Consider the following 16,056-nt stretch of genomic DNA (forward strand, 5'->3'; position numbering starts at 1 on the left):
GTTTTTGGCCGCAGCAGCTAGCAAAAATCTCTGAATACCCATTGTCCAACAATACTGCCTGCTCAGCAATAAACTGCACAGTTATACCATTTGTGGTTACATTTTCACAGTGGTCAGAAATACGACTTCAAATGATACATTCACAACTTGCTTCATCTGCCTCCAAATGGTCAGAAAATCATTATTGTAGGTTTAAGTAAAATTTGAATTGCATGACTTTATTCATAATGGAAAGTATTTTTATATCGTACTGCTATTTTTACTAGATTAAACCATCTGATTTCAGTATATTTGTGTTCTCCATCTTTTGCAGGTTTTCCAGTACTTTGTCGGATATGTTACAGGCAGCAGAGGGAAGGGTGTCAGAGCTCAGCTGAGGTTGCCTGTGATTACAGATCAGTCTACGTCCGCTACAAGCAAGAAATCTATCATCAGGTGAGGAAATTCCTTCCAGGGTGACATCATTATTTCCATTACCCCTGTGGAAACAGACATTCCTGTCAAACATACTCCTGTCCGCTTGTATTTACTGCAAAACCTTGAGTGTGTTTGTGTGTTTGAGTAGAGTGTAACAATATACCAGGATTTATCATTGCACTCCTCGCTATCGGCTGGCTCAAACATAAACAGTGGTGTGTGTGTCAGTGTTTGCTTGGCTGATGGCCATGTGTTGATGTCGGGCTGCATCTGACTCTGTGGTGGCATCATCAAGATAAAGAGCAGCATTTGACCTGGACACAGTTCTCTTGACACGGACACAAGGCTTAAAAGTGACTGTGACAGCGCTGCACTTGTAATAACCTCCACAGGCAGGACTTCAGGACTCCAGAGGATGATGGCACAGTGATTCACAAACTCAAACACACACATCAGTCTCTCACACACACACACACGCACACACACACACACACACACACACACATTCATTCTTTCCATCCTAAATTCAACAACTCTTATTTTGTTTGTGTAACAGTTAAACATTTTATTTCCAAAAGACAGGCAGTTGCAAATGCATAGTTTTTACAAGACACACAGCACATACACAGATACTGAAAAAGGCTAAAGACAAGAGGAAGGCAAACCCAGCAGTTTCCTTACTTTGGTAAAGATGCTCTCCATGATAAGCGTCATACATACAGTACAGCATAGCAACAGATGATTACAGACAGACAGGAAAACTATTTGTTCCCCAAGACTTATCTTAAAGTAACAGTCATACTGAGAAATCTGAGTGTTTGGTGTCAAACTGAGAATGTGATGAAGAAGAGCAATATCAGTTTCATCTCTGAACATTCTGTGCTGAGGTACCTTTACGTCTGGGACGTGTTTAGACCTGGGCCCTGTTGTCGAAAGCATCTTGATGCTAAGATGATTCCATGATTAAGATCATTTTGGCCTTTAGATGTTCGTAGATAATGGTTCCTGGCTTAGTACAAAGACTGGAAATAGGGAGAAACCCGTAGCCTCGCTTCAAAAAAATTATAAATAGACTGCACTTTTCTACGTTAGTGGGCAGAATGCTTTTCAATTTGCCAATCATTCACACAGCTTGATGGTGATGGAGACACCGTGCGAGGCGCTGGCCTGACTATCTAGAGCAATTTTGAGGTTTGGTGTGGGATTGAACCACACTTCCTCTTCCTCCTGAGCCCTTAGCCGCCCCAAAGTATGCTGAACTCCAATGCTGAAAACGACACTGATCAGAGCGGTGAGAGTGAACCAAAAGGTTTGCGGGCTCAAAAACCAAAAGAAAGGACTGAAATATCCTATAGAAGAAGTGTCCATCTCAGCTCGTTACATGCATAGTGTCTTTTCAAAATAAACTTCTGTATTCCCAGGAATCGTTCAGTTTCTGCTCTTAACATACATGCAGTCTCCTTTCAAAATATACTTCCAACGTAGATTTACTCGTCCATCCTCCCCTCCCACTCCTAGTATCTTTTATTCACTTCAGAATATAATAACTTTTGATGATACTGGGGATATATACACGGCAACACATGCATAAGGGGAGTACCGGCCCTTTTTTTCCATTTCAAGCACTGCTTCTGACCAAGATATTTGATGAGTTGGGAGTGAACGGGTTGCCTATGAAGCTCCAGCAGAGCTGGGTGATATTTCTCGGGTACATCACTAAATGTCCAACCTTTCACATGAGTGTCATCTTCATCTTTAAGTAAAGAAGATACAAAATAAGACAGCACTGGAGTTCCTGGAATGTGTGTTGATGCTGCTAGGCTAACATTTCCCCTGTAACAGACACACAGAGATTAAACTAATATCAATCTTCCCATCCCACTGTGTATTTGACAGCAAACAACCATATTCCTAAACATGTTGAACTGTTCCTTTAAACCACAAAAACAGAAGAGAAATACAGGTCAAATAGCTATCTACTTTTATCAAGCTGACTCCACTTGTGCTTTGCTGCTTTGATTCATTAAAATCACAGTATTAGCGTCACTTTCTTCATATGGTTGAGAGGCTTTGTGAGCATTTTAATAGCAATGTGTTGAGGTGCAAAGAAATAAAAACAGCTCAAGGAAAATAACAGTCCTGTAATGTAATTTCAGCACCAGATGGCTATAGCTATATAGTATATCTTAAGAGCACTTTTTTACATTAAAGAATGGTTTATCATATGGCTTCGGTACAAGTGGTCTATGCATACTGTATATATTAAAACATTTCTCAAAATCCTTCAAGAGATTACACAACCTGGATAGTTTTTAAAAATCTCTGTTTGCTAAAATATCCTCTTAAGTGTGATAATACTCTCATCAAAGACCAGATCTTTGGCTAATAGCAACTTGGTGTTTTTCTTTACAGCATTGGTTTTATATTTCTGACATTTAGACGTAACACCAGATTGTGACTTCCACAGTGAAACGAAGCATGTGATGTGGCAAGATCTTTCATTTTCAGTCTAGATGTGTTAACTACACCACCTCGACATAGTTGGCTGGGTAAAGCCCCTCACTCCCGCCGTCCTTCATCCCCCGACACCAGCCCTGATCATCCTCATCCTCAATCTTCAAAAACTCCTCACCTGTAGGGAGAAATGAAAATTTGTATTGCATAAAAAATATTTTCCCGATCAATTATTTTCTCAATGTGTGGTCTATAAAAACGTCCCAAGATTCCCCAAAAAATGATCATCACAGTTTCGTCAGTGCTTGTTTTGTCTTATCAGGAGTCCAAAATGCAAGATATTCAATAAACAATATCAACAATTACTTAAACTGTTAAATGATTATCAAAATAGTTGATTAATTGTCTGCTGATCAACTTGAATATTCAACTAAACGTTTCAGCTCCAAAAAAAAAAGACAATTGAATAGACAAAAATAAGATAATTTAAATATAAATAGATAGTATGCCAAATAACAATAATGTACAGTTTTGCATACTGTTTTTAATTAATGCTATACCCAAGGCAATCAGTAAGTTTTGTAGGAAGGTACTTGTGTGTTTACCTGCTTTAAATGACAGCTCATCTGTCTCCTGTCCAGCATAGTCATACATAGCTCTTACTCTCACTCCTCCAATCATCACACTAGAAGAAAAGAAAGAAGAGTCAGAGAGACAGATGATGATGTCTGATCAGTCGAACACCAAGAGCTACACAGCATCAAATCAATGTAAAAACACAAACTACAGAACAATTTCATATACTCACTTCCTCTCTATTGTTCCTTTCTTTTCTCCTTCTTTCTTCCCTTTTTTGGTTTTCTTCTCGGGCGTCCATTCCTAAAAAACATTTGAACAAAATAATTACTGAACATTTAACATCAGACTAAACAATAGAATAACTGAACTTCACATCAATTTTAATAATAGAAATGGTTGGAGTTGGACAAAGACTGAAATACCTGGAAGTGAGGCCAGTCGGTGGGCATGCCGGGCCCGTAGGTGTTTTTCCACCAGCGAAGGTCCTCATGCTCATCGATGGCCATCAGTGTGTTGTGGAGCTCATTGTACACGGCCCTCACACTAAATGAGTGGTGGAGCGTAAATAAGAGAACCCAAAATGAGATTGACACACTTTTATATCCAATATTCATTAATTATTTCTAATAGTTCAGCTGACATTTCAACCGCCGCCACTGTTTACATATCAACTGATATTTAAATTATTCACAGTGCAAACACACTAGCTATCTCTGGCGCTGAAATTTTACTCTTACTCTTTAAATGAAAATGAAACCGCTTTTACTTCAACTGACATTTCAACTGTTTTTATGGCTTCAATATTAAGCATAAACCAGCGGCATTATCTTAATCTAGTTTCTCTAAATACCAACTGAGAGAAATGATTTCTCTTTTATGGGGAATATTTTGACTGAACCAAACAAACAACACCAAAGAGTCAAGAAGCTGCACAACAGTTTAACATATGCTTCACATTTCTGCTGTCAGTTTGAATGTTTTCATTGTTAATGAGGTTATTTTCTATATTAAAATATCAGCCAATCAGTCAAAGACAGAAAAATCGTGACACTTTACTTGAAGTGCTCACAAGGCTTTACAATGCATCGTAACTGAGCCTGATGTAATAAACACAACATGCAGGAATGTAGGAGGATGAATACTTTATGGGCCACCTGCTGATGTTCCTCTGATGCTTATACTTTAATTTACATTTATTGAAACTTCTAATTGACACATAATCTGCTTGCATTGTCATCCAGAGTATTTTAAGTAAAGTGTTACCCAAAAATTAAGCAGATTAATAGAGTATATCAATTCTCTCATCTACCCTATATCCCCCCATGGCCCCTGCAGATTTTATAAAGTAATTGAGTTGCCGTCTTTGCTATTATTTCCTTTATTAGAGAAGTGAGTCACTGAGTAACACTCATGCCATATGTAGTGGAACAGCTTTTAATTGGGTCTAAATTAAGTCAGACTATTGATTTTTTTACATACTTAGCTCTAAATACACAGCTACCTGTTTCACCAAACATATTGATCCTCATCTAATCAGACTGCAACTTACAACAAACAACACACACACAAAACACTGCGGTTCACCTCTCATTGTTTGTAATATCCAGGTGTTTGTGGATGGAGAGAAAGGCCTGTTTGAGGAAGACAATCCTCTTGCGCTCCTCGTCCTGCGATTGGTCAAAGATGGACTCCATCTCCTCCATGTAGCGTGGAGCGTAGCGGTTCACCTCCTCAAGGACTTTCTCATAGCGTGCACGAACCTGTAAACATTTAGACGCGCTTTCACACACTGCTCAGGGACTCATTGGGTCTCAATGGATTAACATATTCATACACACTCACATGAATGCATAGGTAACCCTAACCTATCCTACTACCCTCACCTTCTCGGCCTCCTGTTGAGCCAGCTCTCTCTCCTCCAGGATCTTCTTCTGTTTGTCGATGGCGACGTCCGGGTTTCCCTGAGCGTGTAGCTCTCGCTCCCTGGCTGCCTGCTCCTTACGGCTCACTTTGTGGTACGCCCTCCTGGCTTTATCCAGCTGTGGACGAACCAGAACACACCTTGTTATCTACAGTTGTGGATGGATGAGGAAAATGCAGGACAAATTGTTCACAAAAAAAAACATCTTGTCCATTCAAGAGTACTTCAACCTGTTAAGATCATTTTGAAAATTGAGATGCACCTGGCTTTGAAAAGCATCTTGCTGATGCCCAAAATAAAATCATAGTGCATCAGGTCTCTGTGGTCTAAATATAGACCTTGAATTGAGGCCATTTACTTAATGAGTTTCCATTTGTGATGTTGCAGTCACTTTATGAAGTATTGATCCCTAAGGGGCTTGTATATATTTTTGATGAAATGATGTAATTCTGCTTTTGATGGATGTCCTCTTGCTCTCAAATCACAGAAAAGCACAGATTGTGTAACTACAAATGTCATTGTTACTTATTTTGTAATGAATATTTAATGTAATCAAGAGAAAATGTTTTAAAACCAAGTTGTCAGGAGCTTTAAGTATTTTTTTCTTCCACATATTTCTGTGTATTGTGTGTCAGTCATTTCCTCTTTGACTGAATAGGTTCTGCTGCTGAGACTTTGCACACATTTTTCACTTTTCACTTTGAATTTACATTTTTATTATTGTCTTTTGTCCCAGCAGTACTTCCATCGAATTACGTAATGCAAGACTAGGGGGCACCATCATGAAACCAAAACACCTTGAAACCCCTTTGGTTTCTGATTGTTACTCAAAGGAGAACAGGGTAAGTGATTTACAGAGGATGCTGTAGCAGACAAAAATGCAATTTAATTTCCGTTGGACTTTACTCCCACTGAGGGTTTATCAGGCATTTTACATCTCTGAATGTGACTCTGTCATCCAGAAATCAAGCCTGGATGTATCTACTTTATATCAGTGTTTCAGACTAGAGCTTTAAATCATCAGTGTAACACTGAACCTGACTTTTGAATCAGAATCAGACCTTTTTAAGTCGCTTGGCCCACGGCTTCTGAGCACGTGTAAAGCCTGTCTCAGTGTCCTGGGTCTCCTTGAAGCCTCCAAATAACTTCTTGTGGAAGGTGTCCTTCTGCCAGGTCCTGACCCGGTCTCCATCCTCCGACACCAGGGAGCGACAGATGGAGGCGTGTAAGGAGGCCAGCCGGTCAGCAGAGGACAGAAAACACTGCCAAGCCTTCAGAAGAGATCCGTATAGAGGACCTGAGGGAGGAGGACAGAAACCAGGGAATCACAAACTCCTAAAATTGTCTTTGTGCTTTAGGAACAACTCTGATGACCAGCCTTTATTTACACGAAACAACAAAACTAGAAGTTACATATTGCCATCTCTTATCCCAAAAAAGAGATTTTATGATCACAGTTTACATGCTCTACGGACAAAAGACGCAGTACTCACTGGTGTCCACTACTGGCTTCCACTTGTTGCTCCATTCACTGAGCTGCTGGGCGTACTGCCTCTCCACGCGAGCTCTCTCTTGGAAACACGCCACTATGTCATTACAGGCCTGGAAGGCATCTTCAGTTCGCTTCACAGTGGGCTGGTAGTTCCCAGGCTGCCAGGACACAAAGAGAGAGGAAGATCTACTGCTTACACAACATAAACAGGAGGTTTAATGGACTTTAAACCCTGATATTAATACCCAATAACATAATCATTTTTTGGGATTGAAAAAAACAAAAGTTGACGATATTTTTGACAGTATTCAATACTTTTGGTTGATTTTCGTTTTAGTTTTCACCATTTCAATGCCAGTGAATACATAATTGTTCATCTGCTCATAGTTTATTCCTGGCAGAGTGGCAACAGCATGCGGACAATAAACTAATTCGTAAAGTAATAGTGAACACTAAACACTGAAACTTTCTGGAGTCTCTTCTGTCTCAACTGTTCCCCGTTTGCAGTCTTTATGCTAAGCTAAGCTGACAGGCTGCTGGATCCAGCTACATAAATTTTACTGTTAAGACGTGAGAGTGATATTGATCTACTCATCTAACACTCAGCAAGAAAGTGAACAAGCGTATTTCACGAAATGTCTAACTATCCCTTTAATGATTGTTCTGTTCCATTTAGGAGTCCGAGTGAGCTGTGCCAGTTAACCAGCTGGCACAAATCCTTGAAGTGGAACCAGCACAGCTAAATGGTACGTAGCCATTATTAATAATTATACCTTTCTAGAACTGCTACCTGTCAACATTAAACAGTCACTATTGGTCTGTATCACATTCTCTAGTCAGTCAGTCATAACAAAGTCCAGCTTGCATCCTCATCTCCTTTCACAGCTGTGACACTGCTGCAGCCATCTAAGGTCGATCCCCACGTGCCACAAGTGTCATTTTACTGGCATTAGGTTTCCTGTGGTAAACTCTAATGGCGGCAGCAGCGCGGGGTGTGGTCAGTGTGGACATGAGGACGAGGCCTGGCCATAAAAAGCCAGACGGAGAGAGAGAGAAGACAAGAGGGCAGCAGAGGCAAGGCCCTGAGTGTAATAACATATCTGAAGCAAATGTGTTGTTTGTGGATGTGGTATTTGGAAATCTCTCTGCAATTTTCCTGGCAGCCACCGTCAGCTCCTACTCAGCACTCACTCCTACTCTCTTTTTCACTTTCTGTCAGACTCTATCTGTTAGTCACTGACAGATTTAGACAGCTGGTTGAAGGTTTCTGGACACTATATATGTTGTCATGTTGTGTTAAATCATCTGAGGCAATGCGCATAAAATTAACTTGTATAAATAAGAAAAAAGTTAGCAGAACTTTCTCCCGGCTGAGGATATTCACTTGTCAAACAGGTGTATGCCTGTCTTAAAACCGATGCTAACATGGTCTGCAAGCTTTTCATATACACTGAATACGTTACACACAGTGCTCAGTGCAGACGTTCTTTGGCTAATTCTCTGTAAGATGATATTTCACTCTTCACAGTAACTACTGCTCACTCTCGACTGTAAGCAGACTTTTGCTTCCAACCGTGACTTGTGTTTGTCAGTATTCGACCAAAGACCTAAATCTTTGTTTTTTTACCACTAATTGACAAAGTCGTCGATCGCAATGGGGCTCTTAATTGGTAGTTAATTAAATGGTGCATAGGAAAGGTCAAGTTGTTAAGCCTTTATAAAGTCTTTATAAGTCAAAACGTCGATAGTGCTAGCAGCAGCTGTAAGGCGAATATGGTTTCTGCTACAGGTAGCTATTGTAAGATTAATCAATATGAAATTATCTCTTAATGCAATGACACTTATTCTTTTCTTACATTTTCTAATCGAACTTGTGTTTCTGCTTTCCTGTAAATATATTCATTTATGTATTTCATTTACAGTCCATAGCAACATGGTTTAAAAACTGGTGTCTTACACAATGTTAACAAAACTGAATCTAAAGATTAACGATAAAAAGATAAAATATTTATATTAGATTCCCAAAAAAATTTAAATGAAAAATGGTGAGCAAGGCTGCAAATGCAAACTGACATACTGTGCATTTAGACTTATTATTGACTGCCTACCATTTCACACTGCAAATAGTTCCATGCACTCTATGATCTTTTCACATTTAAGTTATTGTGTAAAATTAAATGTAATATAAAAAGTTTTCTCTCCTTCCACACTTTTAAGGAAATAGTTTTGCTTTCATTTTACAGCTTCAAATGTTACCTGCTTGTCACATAATTTAAAACACTTAGAAATTAGAATGCAGCATGTGTGAAAACGTGCCCCCCGGACTGTACCAGTGATTTATTTTCATACAAACAGCCTTCAAAGACTTGCAAAGACGTGCTTTTGATGAAACACCAGTTTCTTTTTGCCCTAATCAGAATCAATTGGAGTACTTCTCATCAGTGGCCCCCCATTTCTCTCCTTATTCCCTACTTTCTTCCTTTCTTTCTGCCTCTGTTGTGGTTTATAGTGACTCTCCTCATTCGTCTGAGAATTAAACAGAAACAGCTGAGGAATCCAGTTTGAGGCCAACGGCAACGCTGCAGAGATCCAGTTGGCCAATCTCTGAGGCAGAGACAAATCCGCTACTAGAGAATCTGTCCAAGCAACAAAACGCAGTATCAAAGAAAATGGCCACGGTCCTCCATTGAAAAAAATCAAATTTCACCTATATAACGGATCCTATCCAGACTAGAAAGCGTGTCAGTGCACAGAAAGATGAGAACCACCAGCAGAAGTAACAGTAATATTAGCAGTTATCAAGCTACTAATGGTAGCAGAAAACACGTTGAAGTACTAGCAGCAGTAGTAGTAACAATGGCATTAGTGATAGTTATAGAAATAGTAGTTATAGAAATAGTGAAATGTGTAGCAGCAGCAGTAGTATTAATGGTAGTAGAAATCGTAGAAGTCAACATGCCAGCTTTTATATGTATGTCCTTCCAATGTGCTTTAAACCAAATATAGATCAATGCACAAATCAAAACAGATCCATATTGTGAGACGCTTCACAGCATTAAACAACAGATTCAAAAAACGCCTGACAGAAATGTTTGTCTTAAAAAAATATGAATCAGTCCAGTCAAACATTTAGAGTCTGTTACAGATTTAAAAACACCATCATATTTTCTTTCTTGAAAACAGCAAAGGGATGTGTTTAGAGAGACACTCAACATGAGAGCCTGTCTTTCTCTATATATAATCAGTAGTGTGTAAAGAGGACAGTAAGAGTGTAATATGGGCCCATGCAGGGCTGAGTCCGATGTGTCACATGTATGTATCTAGTACACTTCTACAGAATGCACGGTAATTGCAAATATCCTAAAGTGGTGGTGACTTTGCAAATCCAAAACAAAAGAGCTTTAGCTTGCAGTATAATGACAGACAGCCCTTGAGCACGGCGGCAGGATGACACACACTGGAAACACATCCAACACAACAGGAGGCTGCCAAAATTACAGGAGGGGAGAGATGAAAGTGGGGCAGCACATCGAGGCCAACGGGAAACAAAGCCCATCATAAAGCGGTAGCACACTCAAATTAGATAGTCGGGCACTCTGAATGGTGGAAGTGTTTACAGCTTTAAAAACATGGTGGCAAAGCAGAACTGTGTCTTCTAAATAGAGCAGAGCAATTCACAAAAGTAAAATAGTTTGTTACTGATTGGAGTAAAAAAGATTTTGCTAAAATAAAAGTGTAAACACGTAGATTTTTACTGTCACTGTAATTCATCATGTGTTATCATGTCCTGTGAATTATTCTCAATTAAATGGTCCAGTATCCTGTCGATGTAACCATCTGCTTCACTGAGGATAACACTGTGGATTTGTTTCATGAAAAGTGACATATGAATGCACTATTTATTTGATATGTCGCTAGAGTTGGGCAATAATTCAATATGATAATGTATCATCATTCAATGGAATCGTATCGTGATGAAATCATATTTCGAGACATAACATCCTCTAAATTGATAATAACAAGCACATATTAACTTAAATCTCTCTGATCTGATTACTCTGTATTTGTGTGCTGCATGTAAACATAGTCAGTGTATAGCTGGAAACATTTATTTATGTTTTAAGTTATTAATTAAATGAGAAAATACTCCTTTTCTTTTGTCAAGTATGTAATTCACACAATAGATAGGCCTCACCATGAGGTTATTTCATATAGACTATTATTTATTGATCTACCAGAAAACATGCTATATCGCTATATGTATCGTTATTGAGATAAGAATGACCTATATTGTGATAGAAGATTTTGGCCATATCACCCAGCTCTCTGTCACTTATTTATTTGATATTGATTAATTTTCTTCTCTTTATTCTGTCTATAGAGCTATGAATGGAGGCATCACCTCTTGTATTAATAGTATCCTGTCAATGAGATACTGCACTCGGAGTCTGAACTTGGTTCTGGTTTTGCACTTTGTTCTGCAAGTAAACTTCCCTTACTACAATATTAATTCTGTGGGATTTTTCTTCGTGACTGTCATTTTATGCAACATGGTTGAGATCTTATTTTAGAGGACTTGTTTGACAATTTGGGAATAGGCTTATTTACTTTCTTAGAGAGTTAGATGAGAAGATACCTCTCATGTTTTGTGTGGTAAATATGAAGCTGCAGCCGGTTAGCTCAGCTTAGCACAGACTAAAAACAGGCGTAACAGCCTCGCTCTATGTGAAGGTAACAAAATCCACCTCCCGGCACATCCAAAACTCACTATAACACTTGTCGTCAGCAAGACTTCAGGAAATCACTGTCAAACATTTCAAGTCACTTAGGACAATAAATGTAACATCTGAATAAAAGGTAAAAGATCTCTGTACAGGAGCTGACCACTTTCCTTTATCCAACAGGGGATACCACAAATACAACCATCATGCAGCAGTGCTTTAGCAGAATAATGATGTTGCAGAGAGCAGTGAAAATGGAAAAAACTTGTCCCTGGATCCCCAGAGACATGAGCCCTGTACTACACAGTCTACTTTGTCGAGCAAACACAGACAATCAAATAGCTAATGAGCCCAGCACTATCACTAAAACCTTCCCGGAGCACAGTTAACCCAAGCAAGGCAGTACAATGGTTACTATTCACATTTAGAAATAAAAGCACAGCCTTGTTCACACTGATACGTAGCCTGAACGACAAAACTGTTTAGTCTGTGTTGACAGGAAGGTCAGCGAGACTTGAGAGACCAGGGGAAAAGCTATCTAGTGGATCCGTCTTTTTCTCTCTCTCTCTGAAGACAAACAGACAAAAACAGAGAGACAAGACACACACAGTCTTACCATCCAGAAGCTGCGATTGCTGGCATCTTCAATGCTGCTTTCTGATGGTAGCGTTGACATCCTGTTCTCTGAGGGAGTAAAGAGTGTGATTAGTTCAGAGTATATGGTATCACCCTTTCTGTAATTCTACGTGTAGGTAGAGAAGGCGTTGGGCTTTGTAGCTACAGTATGATCTATGAAATGTCAGAAATATTGTATGTATATAATATATATTGTAAAATGATCCTTTCTTGAGGGACAATCTCGACTGTGATGTTACATTTCAGTTCAGCAGAAGTGATCCCAGTTAGAGAATGTGACTCATATTAGATTTTATTCTCACATGATTATGTCCCACACCTACATTTTGGACAGTTTCATAATTCAGTTCAAAACCAGCAGCACAAATCCTTCCATATTGGAGTCAGAGGAGAACCACATATCCATCAGGAAACCATGTCCTCTCAACCTGTTTTGTGACACATGTCTCACAGCCCTGACAGATGAACTCACGTACCCCTACTGTATATCGACAAATTACAGTTGTGTTCATTTGGATTGCTTTTAAACTGGATATTGAATTATTGATGAAAACAGTGGATATAATGGTGAATGTTATGTTTGGATCAGCTGCGTAGATATACAGCTAGGGATGTCACAGTTAATGCAAATTAGTTTTAAAGCTAAAGTGAAGATACTGTTATTATTTGAAACTAGAAAAAACCTGAGGAATCCATTGGTACCAACCATGTCGTACTAGCTTGTTGCGAAGGAGTCTAAATAACGCTACAAACTTACACTCAATTTTGGCGAGGAAAAACTGGCATGTCCATATTCAAAGGGGTCCCTTGACCTCTGACCTCAAGATATGTGAATGAAAATGGGTTCTTTGGGTACCCACGAGTCTCCCCTTTACAGACATGCCCACTTTATGATAATCACATGCAGTTTGGGGCAAGTCATAGTCAAGTCAGCACACTGACACACTGACAGCTGTTGTTGCCTGTTGGACTTGAGTTTACCATGTTATGATTTGAGCATATATTTGATGCTAAATGCAGTACCTGTGAGGGTTTCTGGACAATATGTGTCATTGTTTTGTGTTGTTAATTGATTTCCAATAATAAATATATACATACATTTGCATAAAGCAAGCATATTTTCCCACTCCCATTGTAAAAGAGTATTAAATTTCCCTTTAAGGTACATTTTGAACAGATAAAAAATGTGTGATTAATTTGCAATTAATCGCGATTAACTATGGACAATCATGCGATTAATCGTGATTACATATTTTAATCGATTGGCAGCCCTATATACAGCAAGTGTAACGTGTCAGAGACTGAATTGTATAATGGAGGCTCTGTAAACCTATTAAATAGTTGTAGCTGCTGTTGGAAGTCGATGTGTACAGTAAATCTGAAGCAGGAGGTGTACAGTAAATCGAGGCAACGTCTCACATGCCGTAACAACATCAGTGAGCATGGAGTAAACTCTCCCAGCAATCCCAGCTGTGACACATGAGCTATCCTAAAATAAACAGGGGGTAAAGGTCAACACGTCCTATCATTCACACTCACTCTCTTCCCATGCTAGTGACCTTGTCTGCTCTTTTATTACTGTAAAAAGAAACACAGGCACATTTGCAATACATAAAAACTTCTGTCTGGCTCAAAAGGAAGTGATCTACATGAAGAGCATGAGATCTATTTTTGCTCGTCTGGTTCTACTTTCCAAAAAAGAAACTTTTCCAGTTAAATATTTCAGCACACAGCAGTTTTGCCTTCTGGTGTTTGAAACCCTCGATGCACCCGGAGCTGAACTCCACCCAGATTCAGCCTTCATGCCTGTTTTTCCTCCCTGCAGCCATCTCTCCCCATGGCTCTGTTAGGCTGCACAATTAGATTCAATGATTTTCCTCCAACATCCTGCTGTTCACGGGGCATCACATGCTCCACCAAGAGCATAATGCCATGCCTCTCCCTGTCTGGATCTTCCTCAGCTTGCTTCTGTCGTGTCTCTGCCGCTGAGGTCTCGCAGATTACACAACCCTGAGTTCTGCAGGAGGTCAGAAAAATAATGAATCGCCTCCATTTTAACCCTTGACCCGGACTTCCTGTTCCCTCGCTGGCTGGCTCTCCTCGGGGGTATGACTGTGTCCGAGTTTCCAGAGAAACGTGGGGGTTGGGGGGAGCTCTGTTGTCCTTGCCTTAAGATATCAGATAATTTGGTGCATTCCTGCAAGTTGTACTATCTCCAACCTCATGACACAACCAAACAGCATGTGTGAATTCAATCCCAACTGTATGTAAGATTTACCTACCTAAGTACACCACAAGTCTTAGCTGTGATCTACTTGCATGCCTCTCAAATATGATTTCATACTCTTTATAAGCATTATGATCTGTCTATGTGCAACTCCATATCTGCTGGAATCAATTTGATGGCACCACAGGCCTTTCAAATGTAATTTCATAGACTTTATAATCAATTTAAACATCCTCTAAAGGGCTGGGACAGGCCCCCGATGTTGCTGTATTCTTAATATGTAAATAAAGGTTGAAATCTTTAAAAAAAATATATATAATATATAAACAAATTGAAGTTTTAAAAGCCTGGCTAGAACTTCCAGTTGATTTTCTGTGTCGTCTCTGATATTCGTGGGACATAGCGTCATGCTGACTTTCATTGAGTTACAAAAGTTAAACGCAAGTGGTAAAAGATGTATCGTGTACTTGCATTTGCATACAACTTCACTGTCCTATTACACAGAATGTAAAGTAGAACTTACCACCTACCAGCACAGATCTAATTCCACCATGGGTCCTCCAGACTTTTTATGATCTCTTGGCAGCTCAGACAGGAAATTTGTTCCCCCCACTTTTCAAATGTCCTGCAGCGATCCAGTGACTTGCGTTAACCCAGTCCTTCCAGTATCAAAAACTCAAACTCTACATGTCAAAAACGAACTAAAGCTGAAGATCATTGGAGTATATGAGCCCATCTGGAGCTTCCAACCAACCAACCAACTCTTTCACCCCTTTATCTGCACCCACTCTGGCACACACACTCACTCCTCCCCCTGTCCCCGTTTCATCTGTCACACATAACTCACCACACACACATTGCATAGAGGAAATATATAGTAACAAATGAACACACAGAGCAGAAATAGGAGCTCAATCACTCCATCAGATCTCTCTGAAATACAGCCACACAGCCATGGAAGGCTAACAAGTTGCTCACCTCTCTAAAAGTTGGGGCCCTCTCTGCTTCAACCCCCTTTTTCTTCTTTTGTTGGGCAGTTTCAAACTTTTTTTTCCAGTTCAATCTTTGTGCAGACTCCGAGGCTCTTTCTCTCTCTCCGTCTTGTCTTCTTTACACTCCTCCTCGTCTTCTCCAACTTTGATTTTCCACTCGTTCTGGACAGTGCTGCTGCTGCTCTTCCCCTTTCTTTGGCCCACTGTTTGTGTCAGATGAGTTGGCTTCTTTTTTTTTTTTTTCTTCCCTCCTTCTCCTCCCTCCTTCTCCTCTCTCACACCCTCCCTCTCTCTCCTTTCCTCTCTCTCTCTCTCTCTCTCTCTCTCTCTCCAAAACAGCTGCAGGAAACTTATTCTCTTGTTCTTTGTACTTCACCACTTGTTGAATATCGTCTCTGTTTTTCTCTTTCATTCACTCGCTTCACCTCCCTCAGAGTAAGTCCTAATGAAGTGTGCTAAATTGTGTTTTTTTTGTTGGTGTTTGTTTACGTGTGTGTGTGTGTGTACGTCTAGGTGAGTCAGGTAGCTGAGTCACCCAGCCAGAGGCTATGTGTGTGTGTGTGTGTGTGTGTGTGTGTGTGTGTGTGTGTGTGTGTGTGTGTGTGTGTGTGTGCGTG

At 39.8% G+C, this 16,056-nt stretch overlaps 1 protein-coding gene and 1 long non-coding RNA gene across 4 annotated transcripts; one reads left to right on the top strand and one right to left on the bottom strand.

Annotated features, from left to right (window-relative positions):
* Positions 1–312: 312 nt before the first annotated feature.
* LOC119501787 lies at positions 313–7,862 on the top strand. Its single transcript, XR_005209921.1, has 4 exons — positions 313–435; positions 6,111–6,213; positions 7,540–7,609; positions 7,749–7,862. It is a non-coding gene; the product is annotated as an uncharacterized LOC119501787 (long non-coding RNA).
* On the bottom strand, positions 966–15,746 carry si:ch211-51c14.1 (protein kinase C and casein kinase substrate in neurons protein 3). Of its 3 annotated transcripts, none has more exons than XM_037792394.1 (10): positions 15,426–15,746; positions 12,201–12,268; positions 6,865–7,021; positions 6,433–6,668; positions 5,334–5,489; positions 5,035–5,210; positions 3,873–3,993; positions 3,680–3,750; positions 3,477–3,556; positions 966–3,049 (listed from the first exon to the last, which is right to left on the bottom strand). In XM_037792394.1, exons 2-10 carry the CDS (start codon positions 12,258–12,260, stop codon positions 2,940–2,942), a joined length of 1,167 nt encoding a protein of 388 aa, XP_037648322.1. In that variant the 5' UTR covers positions 12,261–12,268; positions 15,426–15,746; the 3' UTR covers positions 966–2,939. The 3 variants fall into 3 exon arrangements, with proteins under 3 accessions (XP_037648322.1, XP_037648323.1, XP_037648321.1); XM_037792395.1 differs by lacking the exon at positions 15,426–15,746 and adding an exon at positions 14,978–15,230; XM_037792393.1 differs by lacking the exon at positions 15,426–15,746 and adding an exon at positions 14,971–15,230.
* Positions 15,747–16,056: the final 310 nt, after the last annotated feature.

The sequence above is a fragment of the Sebastes umbrosus genome, chromosome 14, assembly GCF_015220745.1.
Source record: "Sebastes umbrosus isolate fSebUmb1 chromosome 14, fSebUmb1.pri, whole genome shotgun sequence".
In the NCBI taxonomy this organism is placed as follows: Eukaryota; Metazoa; Chordata; class Actinopteri; order Perciformes; family Sebastidae; genus Sebastes; species Sebastes umbrosus.